Source organism: Micrasema longulum, unplaced genomic scaffold (assembly GCF_059751315.1).
Source record: "Micrasema longulum isolate JH-2025_06_02 unplaced genomic scaffold, ASM5975131v1 h1tg000127l, whole genome shotgun sequence".
Classification (NCBI taxonomy): Eukaryota; Metazoa; Arthropoda; class Insecta; order Trichoptera; family Brachycentridae; genus Micrasema; species Micrasema longulum.
In genome coordinates this window covers 2,848,394-2,871,112 of record NW_028277333.1, presented here as the reverse complement: position 1 = coordinate 2,871,112, position 22,719 = coordinate 2,848,394, and the positions used below count along the sequence as shown (strand labels likewise).

The following is a 22,719-nucleotide window of genomic DNA, read 5'->3' as shown; positions in this document are numbered from 1 at the left end:
ATATATTGCATATTGTCTATACTGTATATTTTCATAATTTTAAAGTTAAGAAGATATTTTTATAAATGTTTACCTATGGTAGAGTCGTTTTTTAATGATACTTAAAATTATTATTCTCTCTGCGCAGTCATGTAAGAAGTCTCCGAGTTTGGCTTTCATCAAATTATTGTCGTGTTTCAAAATCTCTTTCAAATAGTTGGTGGAAGCCTTACAGTCTATTTCCAAACGTTCAATATTTGCAGAAAGTTCCTCGAAATTCACCTTGGAAGCCCTGGTAACTGTCCCAATCTATGGAAAAAAGAAAATTGAATTGATAAATTCAAAATTGTTACAAAATGAAAAATATCGTCAATGTGTGTAGGTAGCATACCTCACTATATAAATCCGTTGTTTCTGGAAATTGATCTAAAATTATATGGCACAAATGATGCAGGAGTGAATGCTTATGCACGGTATCTTTAACTTCATGTATTTTCGACAAATATTCCAATTGAAATCCTTTGGCATCCGAACTATTCAGAAAATTGCCTGTAGAAAGGATTGCTGAGATAATTTTTTTGAAGGTATGATTTTTCCGTAAAATTTCCATAGCCAACTTGAAATCCATGTAAGGCTCTGCAATTTCATTCTGAAAATACAAAACCCTTATTTAGTATTCATTTAATAAATTATTAATAGTATTTAAAAAATATTTTAACTTTAAGTTATTTAAAAACCTTATAATTAGACTGGCTGAAGAAAATATGTCTGCTATTTGACTCAATAATTTCTTATGAAGATAAAGATAATAATAGATAACAAAAATTATGAAATTATATTTGTATAGGTATTGAAAGCAGAAATGAAATTTTGATTTCAAAAATTTAACAAATAATTATAACTTCAAGTAAATTCAATATAATAAATACCTCTATAGATTCGAAATCCAGCTTAAACACCCACAATTTTAGTCTGGCATTCAGTTCAGATATAGATGATAAAGTAAGTAAAAATTGTTCTGCATTTCCCAGAGGAATCGAAGGGTTTGAGACCTGAAAAAAAAGACAACAAATTATGAAATTCTAATCAAGTATTTTTATTAGAATAAATTATCACAACCATATACAGTATTTTATATAAGCATGTGGAAAAATTTACTTCTCTACTCTGTAGTTTTCGTAGTCTTCAAAGACTGTTTCATAGAGCAATGTAGTAAATTTGACATAATCATCACACAATAGAAATGTTTAGTAATCACATAATACCTGCGCCTCCTGAATCTTCACTGTTTCCTCTTCTGATGGAAGCATTGCAATCAATTTGTCTATTCCTTCTCGAGTTAACACAGTCACATCCATTTTAATAATGGCATTTTTGATTGCTTGAGGAGGAGGAAGTTTCTTCAGCAATATATTTATTGCATTTGATCGCTTGTGGTCCAGAACTATCACTTCCTTATTTTTATTTATCTCCAATTGCTGGTGAGAAAATAAACAGCGTATAAAGTCATGGCAAAATAATGTTTGTTAATGATTTGTGTCCTATACCACCCATTTTGTTAACCTTCGAATTATGAAGATATTAGTTTTACTTCATATGAAAAAAATATTATTTGTATCATTTAAGAATTTAAATGCATAAAAAGTATGTTACATAAATGAAAGCTTTTATTTGTTTAATCAATATTAGAAGAAGCAGATTCAAAGACTCCTCTGGATAAAATATAAATCACATTTACAATTCAATCTAATGTGACCGAAAAATTGGTACTACCATTGATTTTTGTTACTAAGCATGTTGTGCTTTTTATGATGTATAAAGGCCACAACAGTGCTATGCTTTATTGATTATTCAAAGGCTATTTGAGTGTGGGGGGTGGGAAAAATTCTTCTAAGCGCTTAGTGAGATGGAGGTTCAAGATTACCTAATATTCCTGATTCAGAACCTTTTTTCTAAGGCAAGTCACGCGAAAGAATCGATGATGCTGCATCCGAGCAAACTCTTAAACACAAAAGACGAGCGCATCATGCGTAGGGCTCTTGATGAATGGAATCTCTTTAGGAGGAAAAAGGATCAGCATCCTAAGATTTGCCGATGATACCACACCGATTAGTTTGAATATGAAAGAACTCACTCAACTGATTCGTCAAATGGGACTAGACAGCGAAAGAGTTGGCCTGAAAATAAACTTAGCCAAAATCAGGATCATGATCATCGATAGCGGGAGTGGGCAGGATAATGCTGACCATCAGCTTGCAAATATTGACCTTGTCAATAACTTTGTGTATTTGAGCTCCCTTATTAATGTGGGAGGCACGAGTGCTTAAGAAGTGAATTGCCCCATTCAGCTGGCAAAGAGCGCATTGAATGAGTCCTCTTGATTAAATATGGAAAAGCTGCGACCTCACAAGTGTTGCCAAGATGAGGCTGATCAGATCGCTGGTGTTCAGTGTCTTCCATTATGCCTCGGAGACATGGGCAATTGAAATGTGGTGTTGGAGACGAATGCTGCCAGGATATTAGTCAGAGCACACAACCAACGAGTCGATACTGAGTGAACTCAGCATCTCTACATGTTTATTCAAATGCGAGCAGCGCAACCTCCGTTTCTTCGAGCACATTGTGAGGTAGGTAGGCTGATGGTAGACGAGGAAGGGGACATTTATAAATGAAGTGGACAGATATAATCACGAGAGTTACATATGTCACACTATGTAAGTCCATTGATATGGCGAAGGACTCAGAAGGATGGGGTAGAGTCGTCCAAGAACATGATGGTCACACAATCCTCGTAACTTAGGGACCAAATAGGAAGAAGAGAAAGGTCACAATAGCAATACCTTTTTTCACATTACTTGTACCTAATACAGAAGGAATTGGGTAAATGATTAATCTGTTACATGTTTTTTGTGATTATAATTGAATTAAATTTGAGAACCAGTCAATTTTATCAGGTACTTTATATTAATCACTATCACAATGTGCCACGGTATTTGGGAAACAATATTTTCTGCCATCTCCTTTTAGAGAGACATCTTCTTTAATTGAAACGAGAATATCATTGAACTCACTATGAAATTGAATTAAAATTTCAATTCAAAATTCCATCTTAAAATACTTTATCACATTAAATTTTAGAATCGTAAGTTTTGAAATCAGATTGTAAAGACAATATATCACGTATAAAAAGTTAATTGACTTAAAATGTCAAGACTGAAAAGTTTTTTAAAACTTTCTTTTCATTTGGTATACTAAACTGTATAAACATAAAAAATATATGAATGTATTATATATGTATTTGAGCATATTAATTTATTTTTTTTCTTGAGTTCTTATTAAAAGTTAGTTATAGTTCTTATTCTTATTCTTACTCAAATAAAATTTTTTTTAAACCATTTCCTTAAAGTCGTAAATAACTTGTGCTTGAAAAATGGAAACCGAGTTGTGGTAGAGTGGGATTTGAACCTCGGACCTTTGGTCCTTGAGTCCACAATACTACCACGGGACTGCGACCCGGTTTTTGAACATGAGTATGTTTGGACGGAATTGAATGATTTAGTATAATATCAAATCAGTATACACATTATGTATTTAGAAATATTATTATGATTCATCATCATTCTCTTTCCGCACTTAATGGTGCATAAGCCACTGCATCAGCACACCAACTGAAGTGTATCTTAATCATTTTTGATAAATGAATTTAAATTAATTAGTCTTACGCTTCAGGTGCAAGTCCAAAATTTATTTCTTCAAATACTTTTATTGCCATTATATGGGCTTTTATTACCTTCATACCTGCCCTTACCAGTATACATTCTTGCAATTTTTACAAAAATTACAAAATTATTTTTAATATTAAATAATATTAATTACTGTAGTAAAAATATTGTTAATATTAGATTGAAAACCTTAAGATTCCCATGCATTCATGTTTTAAGGTCGGTTATGTATGTACATGAGTTCCTAGTTAGTTCATATTACCTATGCCAAATAATTTTAAATAAGTCAGTATATTAATTTTGTCTTCCTTACTTGTACTTAATTACATATTTTAAAATAGTTAAACATCAAATAAAAACATGCTAAGAACACAAGTAATTAGTAAACACCACCAAAACTGATAATGTTATTTTTGTAGTATTTTGTGTAATTATTTAGGGCATAGTGATTGATTGTACATTATACAGGCGAAGAAGGATTACTGTGGCGGGAGAAAATAAAACGAAACATTTAACAATAATTCCTAGACAATTATTTTCCTTTCTATAAATTAAGCGAGAAAGTCTCTTGTCTGTGCTCTGGTGTTACTTTCTATATTAGAAAATATTGTATATTAATCAATTTCCATAACAGTGTAAAACCATAATTAGTTCAATAACCAACCAATATTTAATCTTGAATGTAGATTTAACAAAACACCAAAAGGGATTAGGGAATTGAAAAATATTGGTAAAAATAATAAATAACTTACATCCTGAAAAAATTTTGCACCATCCATCAGAAATTCCAGATTAAGCACATGGAAATAAATTGAAAAAAACATAAGTTTTTGTAACTCATAATTTCTATAAACTACATTGGTATTGAAACTACTAATAACTCTGCATACAATCTACATGATATTATTTAAGTTATTATAGATTTCACTTTGTGTAATATGAGAATAAATAAAAGACAGGCTTGGACCAAAGGATTATAATTATCTATGTGCTTATTTCTGTTCGAACAATCTGACTTGCGTTGTGGGCGAAATGACTTTACGATATTAATATGATTTGTTTTCAATAGCAGAAGCATGAAATTTGATATGCAGCACCAACTAATGAAAAAACACATTCCCCGTGGGACTAAAGAAAAGCAAACAAATAGAAAAGAAATCACATTTTTTACAGATTTTTTTTCTGAATTCGTCATACGATTACTATAAGGGATCTACAAAAAAATATATTGAATCAGTGAAAAGATGGCTAAGTATGATATGTCACTCTTATATCACCATATTCGTCTCGATGAGATCTACAATATTGCAAAATATGGTATGTCTTTGTTTAATAGGGTTAGAAAATATTGGCCGTGTAATTTTATAATACGTCTATTTTTCTATTTCCAAAGATGGCAAATTGAGATATACATATGACATAACAAAAAACACACAAAGCGACACGCCATCTTTAGAACTGAACCAATGGTTGACCAAGTATAATATGTCACACATCTTGTTTTGCCGCCTTTGTTTTAGATGGCAAAATATAATGTGTCAAATATAAATATCTTGTTTCGTCAACCATTACTCTACTGCTAAAGATGGTATGTCATGTCTGTTGAAAGATATGTCAGGGAAGTCTGGATAAAAAAGAGATTTTTCAGCATTTTTGCAAAAACAAATTTTGTGAAAAAAAATCCGGAAACAAATGTTCAATGCATCTACTGACACTAGAATTAGTTTTTTAAGAGTATACTAAAATTCTGGTTTTTCAGAGCCCTTCGAACTTAAAAATTGCACTCCGTTAAAATTTATAAAAAGTGACATAATATCATTCGTCATCTTTCCTTTTTAATATACTTTTTAATATATATTTTTAATATATTTATACAAATAATTACTGCAATAAAGAAAAATGAGGATGTTCACTAAGCACTATTTATTAAAATTATCTTTTAGAACTTCAAAGAAAAAACAATGTTTTTTTCTTCATATTTTGAGGTTCTGCAATAATTGATTGATGATAAAACATTTAAAAATAAATAATGCCCACAACGCCTTAGATTGGACACAATTCTAAAAATTTCATAGTCTTAGTTATTTAAAAGATTAAAAAATAAAGTTATGAATTATTTGAATTTATAGATAAATACCATATTGAGTAAAATATTGTAATGGAATTGTTATAATTCGAATCCGTGTAATCAAAAATACATACAATGATTGCTTAGTTTTAAAGGGCAGAAAACATGAGAATAGGCCAAGCTAAGAACAAACAGAAAGGCATATATATTTACATTGTTTTTCGATATGTATAATGCACAACATAAACATTTTCTCAATTTTATTTTATATACAGAGACAGAAAGTATTGTTATCTTCATAAAACTATATTGAACATATATGACCGAATGATAATAGCATTAGGTATTGTGTTATTTTATATTCATTAGAATGAAGAGGTTCATTTGTTTTTTTTATGTATTTTTATTTGTTAATTAAAACTATCAAACTAAGCCAAAATTAAAAATAAACAAATAATTATCGTAATATCATCACAATGATAATTTTAATTGTTGTAATTTTGAAATTACCCCGCCTGTGATGTCAGGATTTGTGATGATATTTAAAAGTAGAATCCGGTAGCTGTCAAAATACAGTAAACGTTGAAAAAATGGCTACCCAGAAACCGGAAATTAAACGCTATAATTGATTGGTTATTGATCACAAGAACCTGTGACGTTTCAAAGTAGTTCATTTCTATAAATTTTTAATACATTTTTAAGAAAGAATGCCATACAATTTTTTTTTTTTTTTTTTATACGCCTCCACTCGTTTGCGAGTGATTTAGTGCCATACAATTAAGTGCTCTAATTTTAACCACATGTAAGAAAATATTTTTATATACAATTTCCCGTAGCACTGAACTTTCTCATTACAAAACTTAATTTCAAGGCATTTTAGGGTTACAATATAATGAAAAGCTCCGATTTATAACACACTAGTTCACTAGTTTAAATAATAATGTTGATATTATATACTTTTTAAATTTATATAATTTCTCTAAAGTTTTTCTTTGTAAAGGAAAAATTAGAAACCTGCTGACAACCCGGTTTCGGCGCGTTTTAATGGGTTTATTATTTTTTCTTTTATATTTTCTGTTCATGTTTACCTTCTTAAATAAAAATAAATACAAAAAAATACCTATATTTCACCCATATATTGATGAAGTGCATAGCTGGTCCAAAGCACACACTTACTAATTGTGTGTTTTGAACCAAGAAAAAATTAACATATTTGATTTACTTGTCAAAAAAAAAAAACAGATATTTCATTTCATAACTTATCAAAATTAATTTTCTCACTAATCATCACGTGACTACAATTGAATGCTAAACCATTATGTGTAATATCTTTAACAGACTTATGGTTTCTAAAAGGCGTTTTTGCAAAACTTTCACATACGTATAAAAATGTTCTCTAGATACGTGCCAAAATATTGGAATTTATTAGCATTAAAGTAAAAATGTCAATAGATATTCCTTAAAAAAACCGAATATTTTTAAATATAAATAATCAGAATGGGAATTTTTGCTCGAGGCAACTTACAATATATAAACATTGTGTCATACATAATATTGTTATACTTTCCATTATCCAAAAAACACATTCTACTTAAAGCTCACTAGATTAAAAAAATTTTTTTTACATATGTTGACATAAATCTCTTAGACACCCTTTTAATACTCTTGTACTTACATATTCATTGCTGTTTTATATCTCATAAGTATTCAGTTAATAAGCCTATTTTTTAAAATAATAGAAATTTTAAAAACAGTATTTCTTATATGTTATCAGGTCCATTCCAAAGTTATAATTTTGCATATTGTTCAGTTTCGAGTTATATACACAACAAATGTTAAAACGAAGTACCCATACACTGCCAATATAAAGCTGCGTAAGATACCTATGTACATAAAATTTGTTTGGCAACAAATTACACAAATGAATAAACTTCTATATTTCAAATTGTAAAGTTTGAAGACCTGTAATTTTGGCATTAACTAACAATATTACTAATAATCCAATTTTAAACAATCCCTTTAAAACTGACATATTTTTTTATTAACATTCATTAGTATGCGGTGATAAAAATATCTTAATAAACTGTCAATAAGTAAGCTGTTACCTTGATGACATCCTTTGTGCGTGACTCGAAGAGGTGCTCCAAGATCTTGGATTCAATCTTCACAGGGACTATTTCATCCCATATGGACGTCGGTTCTGCGCTTGGCAGCTTTTTGACTTCGTTGATTTCCCGCCAGAACAGTTTAATGGTCTTTTTTGATTTGTTGTGATACTCAGGAGATATTGTAGATGAATTTTCTTGGGATAGTGGCTGTGGCGGGGCGGAGAAATGCGGAGGTAAGGGAATGCAGCCTGGGGGAGGGGGTGGAACGTGGTCAGGTATATTATTGGACATGAAGATGGGTGGTGGTGGGGGAATCCACCCCTCAGACCTAGAATTGTTGGACAAGTTCTCTTCATTCTGTGCGCTCAAGTCTGTAAAGTCCAAATCTTTCAGTCTCAGGGGTCTGTCGAGTGACGCGATGATGCTGTCCCAACTGAAATCACTTTCGGTTTTCTTGGCTTCACCTTTATTTGAAATTTCTATGGTTGGACTTCTTACAATACCTACAATTCAAATTTTAGAAACTTATTACAATTTTAATTTATTGATTTAGATTTGAAATTTCACTTAATATTTTGTTGCTAAATAGATTGTTGTTTTTTAATACATGAATATATATAACCATACAGATGATATTTTTACAAGAATTGACCTGAAATATTTTTTGCAGTTAGATATATCCTGGGATTAACCTCCGTAAGTATAAGACTGATAAATTAAACCTTAAGAATGTTTAAAATTATTCTACTGCAATTGATGCACATATGCAATATGATAAGTAAAAGATCATTGATCAAAGACCAAATAATCCTTACTTTGGAAACAATAAACATACTCACTTTTGGATTTGGATTTGGCCAATCCTTTCATGGCTTTTGATATAACTCCTGTCATGTTTTCAACCAGATTAACTTTTCCATCTTCTATTTGGTTTCTAATTGCACAAGGAGAACATAACTTTTCAGTTATATCCTTAACAGTACTTTCCTTGTCAATCATTAACATTGGCTTCTTGAGGTTGAGGGGATCTTCACCTTAAAGAAATGATATAAGTAAGAACATATTTATTCTTTGTATGTAACATATTTATTCTTTGTATGTAACAAACAAGTAATTACGAAAGTAAACGTAATATAAACAAAAATAGGATGTTTACTTAGTTCACTGACAGGCACTAACACATTAACAAAGGCTTCATTCCAACGCACTGTATGTCAATACATATATTTCTATCAATATCATTCCCTTTCCGCACCTAATGGTAAATAGGGCGCTGAATTGGTACACCAATCGCAGCGTATCTTGATCATTTATGTTACATGAAGATAAGATGATCAGTCTTACACTTCAGGTACCAGTCTAGGGACCATGAAATATTCTAGTGTGAAAACACCCCTTTAAATAAATATTTCGTATCAACCATGTTGGGAGTCGAACCCGAGACCTCTTGCATGGCAGGCTAACGCGCTGACCATTACAACACGAGGCCGACATTTCTGTGGCGGGCCGGTCATTTCGAAGGCCGAATATTTCTATAGTTCTTTAAAATACTAAATAGTTTTTTTATAAACATCCATGGAATTCTAATATGTGCATTGTGTATATATTAAAAATTACAAATATGCTCGTACAGATTACAAAATTATAATACTATAAAACGAGTCTCAAAAAAAAATTCAATCCATATTTCATTATTCAATGGCATACTTTTAGTATCGAATTTGCTGATGTACATACTTATGATTTTTGGTTCTTCATAACTGGTGTCTCCATTTTGATTGAATCTTCTCATCCATTGTCCCAAATCAGCTTTTCCATTTCCTTTAGGTGACTCGAGTAAATCCATTTCATCCATTTGTTTATTGATGCAATTTACTGCAAGAGTCATATCCTTAGAGCCAGAGTGTCCAAGAGTTCCATTCTGAATTCTCTGCTGCAGTCCTGATGTGTACATTTGGTGGCCTGAAAATGTTCAAGACCAAAAATATTTTAGGTTTGTAAACTTACTCTCCTTTGCATATTTAGGGATGTATATACAAATAGTTTCAATAAAAATCATAAGAACATTAAATTTGTTGATGACTGATTGAAGTTACAGTTTTTTGAGTTGCTCAAGCTTATAAGGTATATGTTAGTCGGGTTGTGGTCCTGTGGCTAGTGTCTCGGACTCACGGATAAAGGTACGTGGCTCGAATCCCACTCTACCCCAACTTGATTCCCATTTTCTGATAGTGAGTTATTTACAACTTGATCAAAAGGCACGCAAAATTAAATATTTAATTTTGCATAATTTTTTAATTTTTTAATTTTTAATTTTAAATATTTATTTTTGCGAGGGTAAATCATAAAAATGCAAATATTTATTTATTTGCCATAAAAAAAAAACTCAAGAAGATTTTTATTTCTGAATAGAAAGCCATACAGTTGAACCGGGTAGTGTCTGAGTGTCCGAGAAGTTTAAATCCTACTTTACCACAACTCAATTCCCAATTTTTCAAGTATTTACGACTTTTAGGAAATTGTATGAAAATTGAAATATTTTGGTAAATAACAGAAGTCCAAATATTTAAATTTAATATTTAAAAATTATAATTAATCTTGGTGGTATTGGAAAAAAGTGGAGAATTTCAGACGTAAACAATTTTGGGAAATTTAATTTATTGATATTTTTTAAGATATAATATATTATATTTATTCATTATTTTAATTTTTTTATTTCTTTACTTGGAAATCCCGTGTCATGTTAATACATTCTGCATTATTTTTTGACAAAGAACAGTATTGTTAGGATGAATTAAAAACAGTTTTATTGTTTTTTGTTGTTGATGTATTGTACTTACTCGGAATAACAGCTGGCAAGTCAAATGTTTCATCTTTTTTATTCATCGATGATAATTTCTGCTGCTCTTTTATAAACTCCCGCTGTCGCTGGACTCTATCTCTTCTTCTTTGTAGTGACATAGCTACTTCTGTGTTAGGTAGACCGATCAAACATTAGTAGGAACACAAACACATATCAACCTCTAAAGATCAAGCCGGACCAAGTTTCATTAAAATAAATAATTATTTACAAAGCAATTATTTACAGTTCAAAAAATGATACAAATTTCATCAGAATTTGTTTTGGTCAAACCAAGGAATCAAGTCCAAGTTAAAATAAAAAAAATTATCAGCTCTATAGATTTTAAATTACTTCAACGGAGATGGAAAACATTTAAAGGCTTGTGACCTGTGACTAATTCTTCTTATGTTTAAACATCCGTCTGTTTTTATAACAAAATTTTTTTTTTTTTTTTCATTCTTCCATGATTCATGGTGACATCCAAGTAATGATTAATTTTTAGAGTTGATATGATCAAAAACACACGGCATAAAACATGCAGTTAAAATGATTTCTTAAGTAGATACAATTACAATTTTTAGTATGTCTTAGATTACCACGATCTTTGAGATGCTTAAAGAGTTTTAATAACTTCTTCGGCAGTTTCAATACATTTTTTAGTAAAACAATATTTGGCCAGTAGTAAGTTAAACATTTGATAGTTTATTGAACTATTAAAACTATGTAAGTGATATCAAATATGTCAATATGAATTGCTTTCATTGAATTTACAGAAGGCACAATGAAATATTTAAGTGGATCTTTCTTAAAAAATACAACAATTTTTACCAAAAATATATGGGTTTTCTTAAATAACCATGTAAAAAATAATAATTTTCACCTTTGTTATCTCGATAAGACTCATTGGATTTTATTGGTTGTGGAGTCAATGGTTGGTCATCTTCCTCATCAGCTAAGGCTGACTGCAATAGATCTTGGTTGTAGCGAGTCGCACTGTCACAAGAGTTTCCATTGGTCACTCCCGACGTCAGGCCGGAATAATACCTCCGAGACTTCCTTCCTTGCTTTGAGTCTTCAACCAATTTGCGATGACGTAGCTTCTGTCTGATGGAATCATCCAGTTGTCTGTAATTTTATAATTATTAATTAAATTGCGTTTTTATGTAGGTCTTGATCAGTGCACAATGTTAATATAAAATAAAGAATATGCAAATATCATACTGTCAGCTGTCAGCACTGAAATTTACACTTTAAATTTAATATGCAGCTTAACAGTTATTATAATACTAAATATGTAATACATTTTTTGTTTTCAACCTGTCCCATTTACTTCATGTATAATTATCACCTCTTTGCAAGAACAACATGTGATCTCGAAAAATGCAATTTTATTTTATCTACACCATTTTTTTACTATGGATATTTAATTAATTACTTTATCTGTAATTAAGATCCATGGTACAAAAAACATTCACTTTGGTTTTATATTTTTTTTATTGTTTAAAGAAGCTTGCAGCTGTCGGCCTCATGGTGCAGTGGTCAGCGCATTAGCCTACTATGCAAGAGGTCGATTCCTGACATGGTTGACATGAAATATTTATATAAAAAGGTGTTTTTACACTAGAATACTTCATAGTCCCTGGACTGGTACCTAAAGAGTAAGACTGATCATTTTACCTACATGTAACAAAAATGATCACGATACGCTGCGATTGATGTTCCAATGCAGTGCCCTATGCACCATTGGGTGCGTAAAGGGAATGATGATGATGATGAAAAGTAGCTTTCTGTTAAATTGCATTTTTCGAGATAACACGTTGATCTTGCAAAGAGGCGATATGTAGGTATATACTTCTTTATTACTTTTTTTTATTTATTCATATAAAGGTAAGGCAAATAACAAATCCCTAGATCCCTACCCTACATTCAACAATTTGTAAACATCTGTTTTTGGTTCAGAGCCCATGCTACATTACCCATATAAACAATTATAATTGATGGTTTCTTAATAAAAAAAAATTTAATGCATTTCTCAGTAACAAACAATATGATTTCCAAATAATTTATTCTTCATTGGGAAATCCCATGCTAAGGAATAAACTCCATAAATAATATTGTTCCAAGAGTGCAAATCTGAGTCAGGTACAATTGATAAGATCAAGAAAGTGGCAATGAGATGGTTTGGTCATGCATAACGATTGGGTGACAAATAATTGTAAAACAGATATATATGGCGAGAAAGAACGGTAACATAGGATGAGGACAACCGAGGAAGGTTTGGCATGATCAGATGAACTAAAACCTTAAGTCTGGTCATGTCAAAAGCAGACATAACCGAAGGACATGTATGATAAGATTTATGAATGTAACATAGCTAGGAATGTACGTCAGGATAGACGTGTGTGGGTAATTCCTCATGCCATTGTGTGATGATAGTAGAAGTAGTAGTTTTACCGTATAAATATACAAAACATGCACAAATACTTGGAATAATAATATAATAGAACATTTCGAGTGAGAGTTGGGGAGGATCTCTCAGACCCTCTCACAGTTCTGAGCGGGGTGCCTCAGGGATCAGTTGTTGGGCCGATTGCATTTGGAATCTACTTGATTGATTTGAGAGAACTTATTCGTACGCCCATATCTTTCTTTGCTGACGATCCAAAGTTGTTTGCCAACCCAATAATGAGCCACCAGCAAATCCAAGATGACCTTAATCAGATTTTTCAATGGACAAAAGAATGGCTCTTAACGCTAAACCCTGAGAAATGCACCGTCCTGCACATTGGCCCTAAAAATCTTTAAATAATATATACCGTGGATGGAAATCAAGTGCAAGCAGTAACGTCACAAAAAGATCTCGGAGTTGTGATCTTAAATGGGAATCACATATTGCCGAAATCGAAATTATTATCAAAATTGTCAAACGCACCAATTCCCACTTATACTTAATAAAGAAAACATTCACTCACATCACCCAAGATTTGTTCCTCAAAATTTATAAAACATATATTCGTCCACTCCTGGAGTATGCCTACCAAATCTGGAGTCCCTATTTTAAAAAAGACATAGAGTTGTTGGAGAAAGTCCAGAGAAGAGCAACTAAAATGATAGTTTATCTAATAAATAAATCTTACGAGGACCGCTTACGGGAGCTTGGGTTAAGTTCACTGGAAGAGTGGAGGCAGCGTGGTGACACAATTGAAACATTCAAAATCTAAACTGAGCAATATAATGTACCCAAGTTGAAATCAATGTTCACTGTGAATGAAAACCATAGAGATCATTCATTGAAACTCAACACTACCTCCTTTTCATCCAACCCCAGGAAGAACTTCCTGATAAACCGAGTTGTGGAGAAATGGAATGGCCTTCCCGAGAAAGTGATTGGTGCTAGTTCAGTTAATGTTAACTAGATGCACACAGCAATGTATAATGTTTAATAACCATGTACACTTGTACACTTGATATACATGCATCAGCTTAATAGCTGCTAGTGTATTAGTAATAATAATAATATAATAAATACCTGTGTATATTCCGTAGTTACAAATTACACTACCTGAATTGTATTAATTGCATTATCATTCTCCTATCCATACTATTGATGCGGTGGAAATAGAATTAGTATACCAATATGGCACCTAATAATAATAATTTGTAACATAAATGTAAGAAATCAATTTTATGGTACAGATACCAGTCCAGGGACTATGAAACACTACAGTTAAAAAACACCTATTTATATTTTGAGTTTGTCCAAATGTTTATAGACAAAAGACTGGATTTCACCCCCTCGGGAGTCATTAAGATTAACAAATTACAACAGGGATGGAGAATACCTTAAAGAAGGGTTTATGGAAGTCTAGACATTTACAGGGCTTATGACCTGTCATTGGCTGCTTTAAGTGGCCACTTTACACACTGTGTAACATTCACCATTCACATAAGCCCTGTAAATGCCTAGACTTCTTTATTCCCTTCTTTAAGGTATTTGCCACCCCTGTTGTAATTTATTAATATTAATTGAAATGTTTAACCACAAAGTTGATGCTTTAAATAAAAATGTTTTTTTTTTTCAATTACCTAACATTACCTAACATACTCGTATGTCAATAAAAAAACCAAAAACAAAACTCAATAGCTGCAAGACGTGTCGGGATATTTATTGTAAAGCGCCCTTGAGGTGATTTTCACAAAAATGGCGCTATATAAATTATCCACAATAATAATAATACCTTAGAGGACAAAAAATAAACACAGAAATAATTTTCTAATGCTTATATGAAAGTTTAAATCTTCTCGGAGTATTAGATTTTTTGAATATGATATAAAATTTTAAGAGGATATGCAATGCTGGACCATTGTATGAAATAGATATTTGAACACTGTTTTTTCGGTCACTGTCTCGCAAATGCCCCCCCCCGATACTGTGCGAAAAAAACAACTGCATGTCGAACTGCTTTTGCCTAAATTAAATCGACAAAATCGACGTTTCGCTGTCCCGTTTTCCGCACCCCAAAAATGAACCGATTTTGTTATTTTTTAAAGAAAGATAATCATAATGATTAAGGTAACAGGTATAAGATTGATAAGTAATTTAATGATAAAAAATACAGATTATACCTTAATCTCCAAATAGAGATTTATCATAAAAAATTAAAACAAAAAAAGCGTCTTGAACAAGTATGTATATTGTACATATAATATCAACATTATGTACTGCGGGTAAAAATGGTTATACCTTTTATAAAGATATAGTGTGCACTGTGCATAAGGTAAAAAGTAATTTCTCTATTTGTTTACTCAATTGCATTGATTTCTCTGTATATAAATGTATGTTAATGTATGTGCTTTATTGTGAATGCTCCTGGTGCTTCCTACTTCCGTAAAGTGCATGACTTGACGATGGACATCAAGCTAGATAAAATAAAAATAATAATAATACCTATAATATTGTATTATGATAAACGGTAAAACAAGGTAGCAGAGAAAATGTTTAATAGGAATACCTATTAGGTACCCAATCAAAATAAAAGTAAATTACTATTCTCTCAAAATATTCTCATCATGAATGGAGATTTCTACCTGTCATCAAGGTTCAAAAATATCATGATATTGATACATATATATATCAAAATATTAAAATATTGTTGAGGACTTTGGGTATTTTGGGCATGTTTCAAAATAATCTAAAATGTTTGGGAATATTATTTTTAATTAAAAAAAAGCAACATAAATTGTAAAAATAAAAAAAACAGCCGGTACTGCTAATGCTTCCGTCCCTGACGCCGCGCTCAGGGTTGTATATCCGGAATGAAAATTACAGGATATTTTTGAATATTTTTCCACATAATCCCCACCCCGTTCAATGCATGTGGTGAGCCGTGGCACAAGCTTCTTTATGCCCTACTCGAAGAACTCTCTGGCCAGCTCCTTTCCCCCTTCACAAACTCTTTTTGCACCTGTTCATCATTTGAACCATTGATTCCATCCATGCGTGCATCCAGGGAGGTGAAAAGATGATAATCTGAAGGTGCCAAGTCAGGAGAATACGGGAGGTGGTTCGAAACATCCCAACCGAATGGTGGCTAAGTCTGTGTGAGGACGGGCGTTGTCGTGCAACAAGCACACTTCCCTCGTCAGCATTCTCTTTCTTTTGTTTTGAATGCTTCTTTTGAGTATTTTTAGGGTCTGACATTATCGTTATGCATTGATGGTCACCCCTTAAAGCAGAAATTTGACCAAAATTATGCCTTTTCAGTCCCAAAACACTGAGGCCATGATTTTTTTGCCCGAAATTGTGGTTTTAAATTTTTCTTAAGTTGAAAAAACATTAAGAATCATGGATGTTTGATCACGGGCAGAATAGTAAATGACAGTATACAAAGTATTTACTAAAACCAGCTAATTATGTGTAAATGCTTAGATTTACATACGTTACTTAGATTCTCTTGGAAAATGTATCCAATACTTCTTTTATTTTTCCGATTTAAGTTTTACTTTAAGGTTTACTTGTGCTGAATGATCGACGTTATGGGTTGCGCAAAACATATAGACGTAGGACCACATTTACTATACCGGAGTTGCTAAATGAGGAAGTTCAGTGGTTAGTAGAGAATCAAACTAAGCAAAAAAACGTATAGAATAATCATCGCTAAGATTTTTTAAAGTTTTGTAATTTTTTTATTACTCCGCTCATGGGTTGGCTTCCCGAAAACCGGAAATATATCACAACACTCTATCATTGGTTTATTTAGAAAAAAATGTGATGTCATTTTCACTATTGTTTTCGTACTTAAACTTCGCGGTACTATTAAATGTTCTAATTTTTACCGTGTGTAAGAAAACATTTTTTTAATTTAATTTTCCTTAGCACTGAACATCCTCATTCCATACTTCCCTCCCATAGCTACGTCATAAGGGTCGGCACCACGATTTCATTCTGCACTGCTAGTTGCATTATACGAGTACATTAATGTGCAATTATAATTGGTCTTTTTTTACCTTAGAGATGTTCCATTTTCATTTCCATCTTCGTGCGCCAAGACCGCTTCGTATATTTGGAATTGCCTCAAAAGATCAAGATCCGTTCCCTGTTTCGACATGTATCTCTGCACGATGTTGTATATGCCTTGCTCCTCCAAACAATCGGTCTGATTGTAGTATGTATCCTGATCAGGTATTCCGTTTAGGCAGTTGTTAATCAAAGTTGTTGCATAGATCAACAGTTCAGTGTCTGAGGCATCGTAATCTTTTAACAAATTCATTATGTTGGTCCACGGCGGCAATCCCTAGAAGCAAAATATGCACTTGATACAACAATATTTAAGGTCTTATGTTTAATTTACCCAAAATACCATACATTTTTGGGTATTTTCAATGAGTTGTAAATATCTTACTATCAGACAATTTGTAATAAACTACGGACCTATGATCCTCGAGTCCGCAATGCTTCCACACGAATACAACTCGGTTTGATTCCTGATTTTACTCTAAAACTTCTGCAATATCAAAACTGTCATTGTTAAGGTTTAGGTTTAGGTGTTAGGACAGTTTTTTTTTCAAAACTTGTTGCAACAGAGGGAAAACGTTTTTGAGAAGGGAACATGGAAGTCTATACATTTGCAGTGTTTTTTTATCATTGGCTGGTTTAAGTGGCCACTTTACGCACTGTGTAATATTCACCATTCCGCCTATGTTTAAACATCCACATTTCCTCAACTCTTCCATCTGTTGAAAAATAATGTTCATCCACAGCACGGTATGAATGTTTGGTTATCTCAGGAGGTAATCTTAAAAAATGGTCGAACCCAAAAATTATTATAGTTTTTTTTCACAACATTTTTGTAAATTAATTTTCTAGGATAGCTTTTGCTTCAAGTGTATTAGTTAATAAAAAAAATGGAATTGAATTAAGCAATAAATAAATGATCATTTATTATTTTAGTTTAAAAAATGTACCTACTCGCATGCACGTAGGTACACAGGTTTATATGACACTTTTTGTGCAAGTTGACACGCTTACCTGACAGCAGTCTACTGCATCGATTGCCTTTATAAGGAGCAAGCAATTGGTGTCGACGTACTCCACAAACACTAGCAGCAACTTCAGAGTGGTCTTGACCACCAAGCGGAACTTAGAGCCGATGAGGGAGTACAGCCATTGGAGGCTGGCGTTGTGCTTCATGACCCCGTTCATCCCGTCCACATACAGCATGACCTGACCCAAAGCCCGCAAGATATAGTTCTGGTAGTACTGGTCGGCGCCTGACCCGACCCTGATGAGGCAGTCCAGTCCATCGTTCTGGACGAACTCGTGCACCAGGTCCTTGTCCTCCTGGAATATCTGCTTCAAGGAGAACAGCGCCCTCCGCAACTCGCGGCCATCAGAGTTCAGGAGTTTTTCTAAAGAGAAAAATGTAAAATACAATGATTTATTATATGATAAAAGAACATGAGTATTATTAATTATGCATTTATTGAGGGTGACAGACAAATAAAATATTTGGACTGAGGTGCATTGAAAGCAGTAAATGTAAATTCTAAATAACGCCATTTTTTTGTAAATAAGTATTATTTTAAAAAAGTAATAAACGGTTCATAAAGCTGAAAGTTTGCTTATGCAATATGCGGATCTGGAAAGAGTTTTCACCAAATATTTATTTGGGGCCAGTAAAATTAGATTTATGTAAAAATGAGAATAAAATGAAAATGTGCGAAATAGTGTTTCAACCGGATAATTTTGATGAAAAAATAAAACATTAAAACGTAGGTACGTAACATACACATTTTTAGTTTTCGTTTTTAAACATTTCACACCCCCAGAAGCACATTGACGTAAGTCTAAATCTGGCTGTTTTAGTTATGAATGCAGTTAGCTACCTTTTCTTCTCTTTTCTTGGGAGAACGATCACGTACCTCTACATTTTTTCTAAGCGAAATAAACCACAAACTTCAGTATTATTTTTTATTTATTTCTTAAGTTAGCTCATATTACAATACACAGTATATAAACTAATATTTACACTTATTTTACTTACATATCTATTTACATCATTTGACAGTACACATAACATTTATTTTAAATTCATTCAAACTTTTTTCATTCTTTATACATTCAGGCATCTCTTCATACATTTTCAAACCTTAATACATTATACAATTTTGAGATTCTGTTCTTTTTAATGGCAGCCTTATTCTATCCTCATTTCTAGTAATATAATTATGGAAAGTTTTATTTAGCACTAGTTTATTAATGAAGTATTTGGGCATTCGATTGTTTAAGAATTTAAATATAAAAACAAGCATATTATATATCAGTCTCTTTTTTGTTGTTATCTAATTAAGATCTTCTCGCATTTTTTTCTATTTTATTATACCTAATTTTCTTTAGCACTATTCTCATGGCTTTGTTTTAAAATATTTCCAATTTATTTACATTTTCGTCATTGGCTAAAAATTAAACTGTTGAGCAGTAATCTATTTAATCAATTGATTAACATATTATAGAGAAGAACGCTGTAGTAATTTTGATGCTATAGTCTTCCCATAATTTAACAGTCAAATGAGCAAATACCACAAAAAATCTTGGCATTATAATGTAAATATACATTATGTTACGAGCATCAATATGTTTAAAAGTGTGTTTTTGCTTTCTTGCAAAACGGCCGATTTAGACAAACCACAGTGTACTTCCGGGGGTGCGATTTATCCACTCCAATTAGCACACAGCGTACTACATTGTTACACCAATTGCAGCGTGATTAGCGTCCCATATAGTGTAATGGATAAGAAGCTTGACTCGGGGTTCCGAATCCGATTCTCGGTGAAATCCTAATAATCAAATTGGATTTTTCTTGAGCTTAGGTATTCTGTGCTGTAGTGCACAACTGATAACTGTTATCAGGTTTCCTGGCCTGCCGTTATGCAAAATCATATTTTATTACACATGACTATGATGAAAGATTATCAATCTTACGTTGCAAGTGATAGTGATGAATGTTGACGACGCGCGAACCAGGGCTTGAAGAGTCCCAGCGTACTCGAACTCGAAAAAACGAACGCTCCATTAAGGATGAAGAGACACGACGGTTGTTTAAACGGAATCAGATGACGGATGGTAAAGTTATTAAAATTTTGTCTGTTTTCATAACTTTACCATAGGGAGATTTGAAATAGAATTTCTTCGAGATGCGATGTGTTTAGAGAGATACTCTCTTGTCCTAATTTCCGTGATCAAATAATAATGCTCTTCCCCTGTCCGATTTCGCTCTGGTTTTCTCCTTTATCTTCAGCGTTTTCTTGACTATCCTAATATAAAACCCGTAGTTGGTGATTTTACTTACTAAAATACAAAAAACATGTACCAATTAAAATCATTTATATCCGCAGTAAAAGACTTTATAATAAAAATAAAATTACAAATTTCTCACGGTAAAGGGCACCGGATTTTGGAAGGAAAAAATGATATTTCATAAAAAAAAAAAAAATTTTTTTTATCTGAATCGTTATATTGAGAAACCCCGTAAGTCAACATAAGTATTTTTGGGGTCTACAAAAGAAAATAATCATTTATTTTTTTATTGTATGAACCCGTCAACTTTTTTTTGCACCCAACAGGCCAGGAGGACCTAATTATTCTAATTTATTAATACTAACTAACTATTCCTAAATGCAAACCAACATGCAAAATCCACATTAAAAAAAAATATTTTTGGTTGATTTTATATTTTTGTGCAACAACTATGGTGAAGGTGTATAGTGGGTTTTGAATGTCAGTTTAATTGGTGTACTGACGAAGATACGGGTACGTCTCGAAACCGGTAGACTTAGAAAAGTCGGTAAGTGGTTATATACAAATATTTAATAACATTTAGTAAAATGTTTGACCACAAAGTTAATGCTTTAAATATGAATAATCATTTTAATTTAACAAAAAAGATTTTAAATATCCTTGTGAGACGAAACGCGTCATATTTTGTAAATGTTCCAAACTTCATATAAACCTAACCATATTGTCATTATTTTGTTGAAATCGTTCATTTATATAATTTTGTTTTGATGTAAGTATCAAAAACATGTTGTAAATACAACATGGTAAACAAAAATATGCAAATATTATGATGCCGAAATTATTCAAGAGTGCATTACATTATATTTTTTATGAAATTATAAATTTATTACTCAATGTGATAAATATTCAACCAACAAAAGATCTCGCTTAAAATGCAATATTATCCACGCGTAATATAACAACTAAAATACATAATTAAGTAAGACAATTATTCCAAGAAGTTTTAATATGCAGAACAGGTGCAATTTAATCATAGTAACCGAAGTAAAACGTAGGCAAATATTTATGTAATATAAGAGTACCCTTTACAGAAATGACGAAAAATGATATCGCGTGGAATATCATTTTCAACAGATGTTTTTGTTCATTTAAAGCACAGAAAATTCAAGATTGATAAAAACATACTTAGTACACATAATAACTATTGAATTATTTCGAGAATCAAAACCAGACCCGTGGTACGTGGATCAAGCGTCCATTACACCACGGGACCGCCCCTGAAAATCATTATCATTTCCTAAAAGTGCATAGGACACTGACAGTGCATTGGTGCGTATTTTGGTTATTTGTTAACATGTAGGCAAAATGATAAGTTTTACTGTATAGACTTAGTTCAGGGACTTACGAGAATAATTCAGTGAAAGACAGTTTTCAATCACTCGAAAATCTAATAGGGAATCGCAGCTAGGAATCAACATCGGGATTCGACACATCGGGACGTCGGCGTCGATGTTCGGAGTTTAGAGATCGAAAAATCTACGTTTTTGATGACTTTTAATTAATTAATTCTGTATGCGAGAGGTAAACTACAGTATATCCAAAAACATTACATTTCAGGAGAGACAAATTAGTGATTTTTCATACTTTAAACATTTAGTATTTTTCAATGAAAGGCTTTGTTTCCTAAAATATATTGATACACATTAAAAAAAATCTTTGAGAGAATTTCATGTTTTCTTACTGTCAGTAACCTTTAATTTGGCCTGGAGTTACAAAAAAAAAACCTGTATTCGAAATTGAAGAAACAATAAAGAAAACATATCAATAATTATTAAAAAAATGTAAATAAAAATAAAATAGACGAACGCAATTTAACTGGTCATAATAATTTGTTAACATATTACAACAGGAATAAAGATCATTTTAGAGAAGGTAATATAGAAGTCTGGGCATCTACTGGGCTTATGAGCTGTCATTGGCTGGTTTAAGTGGCCACTTTACACGCTGTGTTACATTCACCATTCTGCCCATATTTGAACATCTATATTCCTTCAATTCTTTCATCTGTTGATGTTTTTAAAGTTAAAGAGCTAAAACCTTTATTTTTTTTCATATTTCATATATCGATGTTTTTAAAACATTGATACATCGTGTACACCCCTAATTAAAATTCGAGGCTTCATCCATGGTAAGAAACTTATACA

General features: G+C 31.9%; 1 protein-coding gene across 12 annotated transcripts in view; it reads right to left on the bottom strand.

Moving 5' to 3' along the window:
- The window catches only part of Fhos (Formin homology 2 domain containing), a 135,564-nt gene that overhangs the window by 6,653 nt on the left and 106,192 nt on the right, over positions 1-22,719 (bottom strand). For 8 of the 12 annotated variants that reach the window (XM_088241253.1, XM_088241236.1, XM_088241261.1 and 5 more), the window contains 11 exons: positions 18,248-18,627; positions 17,227-17,513; positions 11,600-11,844; positions 10,718-10,846; positions 9,615-9,839; positions 8,717-8,911; positions 7,875-8,380; positions 1,245-1,457; positions 909-1,031; positions 371-628; positions 74-288 (listed from right to left, as the gene is read on the bottom strand). In XM_088241253.1, the coding sequence (XP_088097379.1) occupies positions 74-288; positions 371-628; positions 909-1,031; positions 1,245-1,457; positions 7,875-8,380; positions 8,717-8,911; positions 9,615-9,839; positions 10,718-10,846; positions 11,600-11,844; positions 17,227-17,513; positions 18,248-18,627 (2,776 nt within the window). The remainder of the gene's footprint in view (positions 1-73; positions 289-370; positions 629-908; positions 1,032-1,244; positions 1,458-7,874; positions 8,381-8,716; positions 8,912-9,614; positions 9,840-10,717; positions 10,847-11,599; positions 11,845-17,226; positions 17,514-18,247; positions 18,628-22,719) is intronic. The other 4 variants (XM_088241281.1, XM_088241267.1, XM_088241287.1 and 1 more) reach the window with 1 other exon arrangement.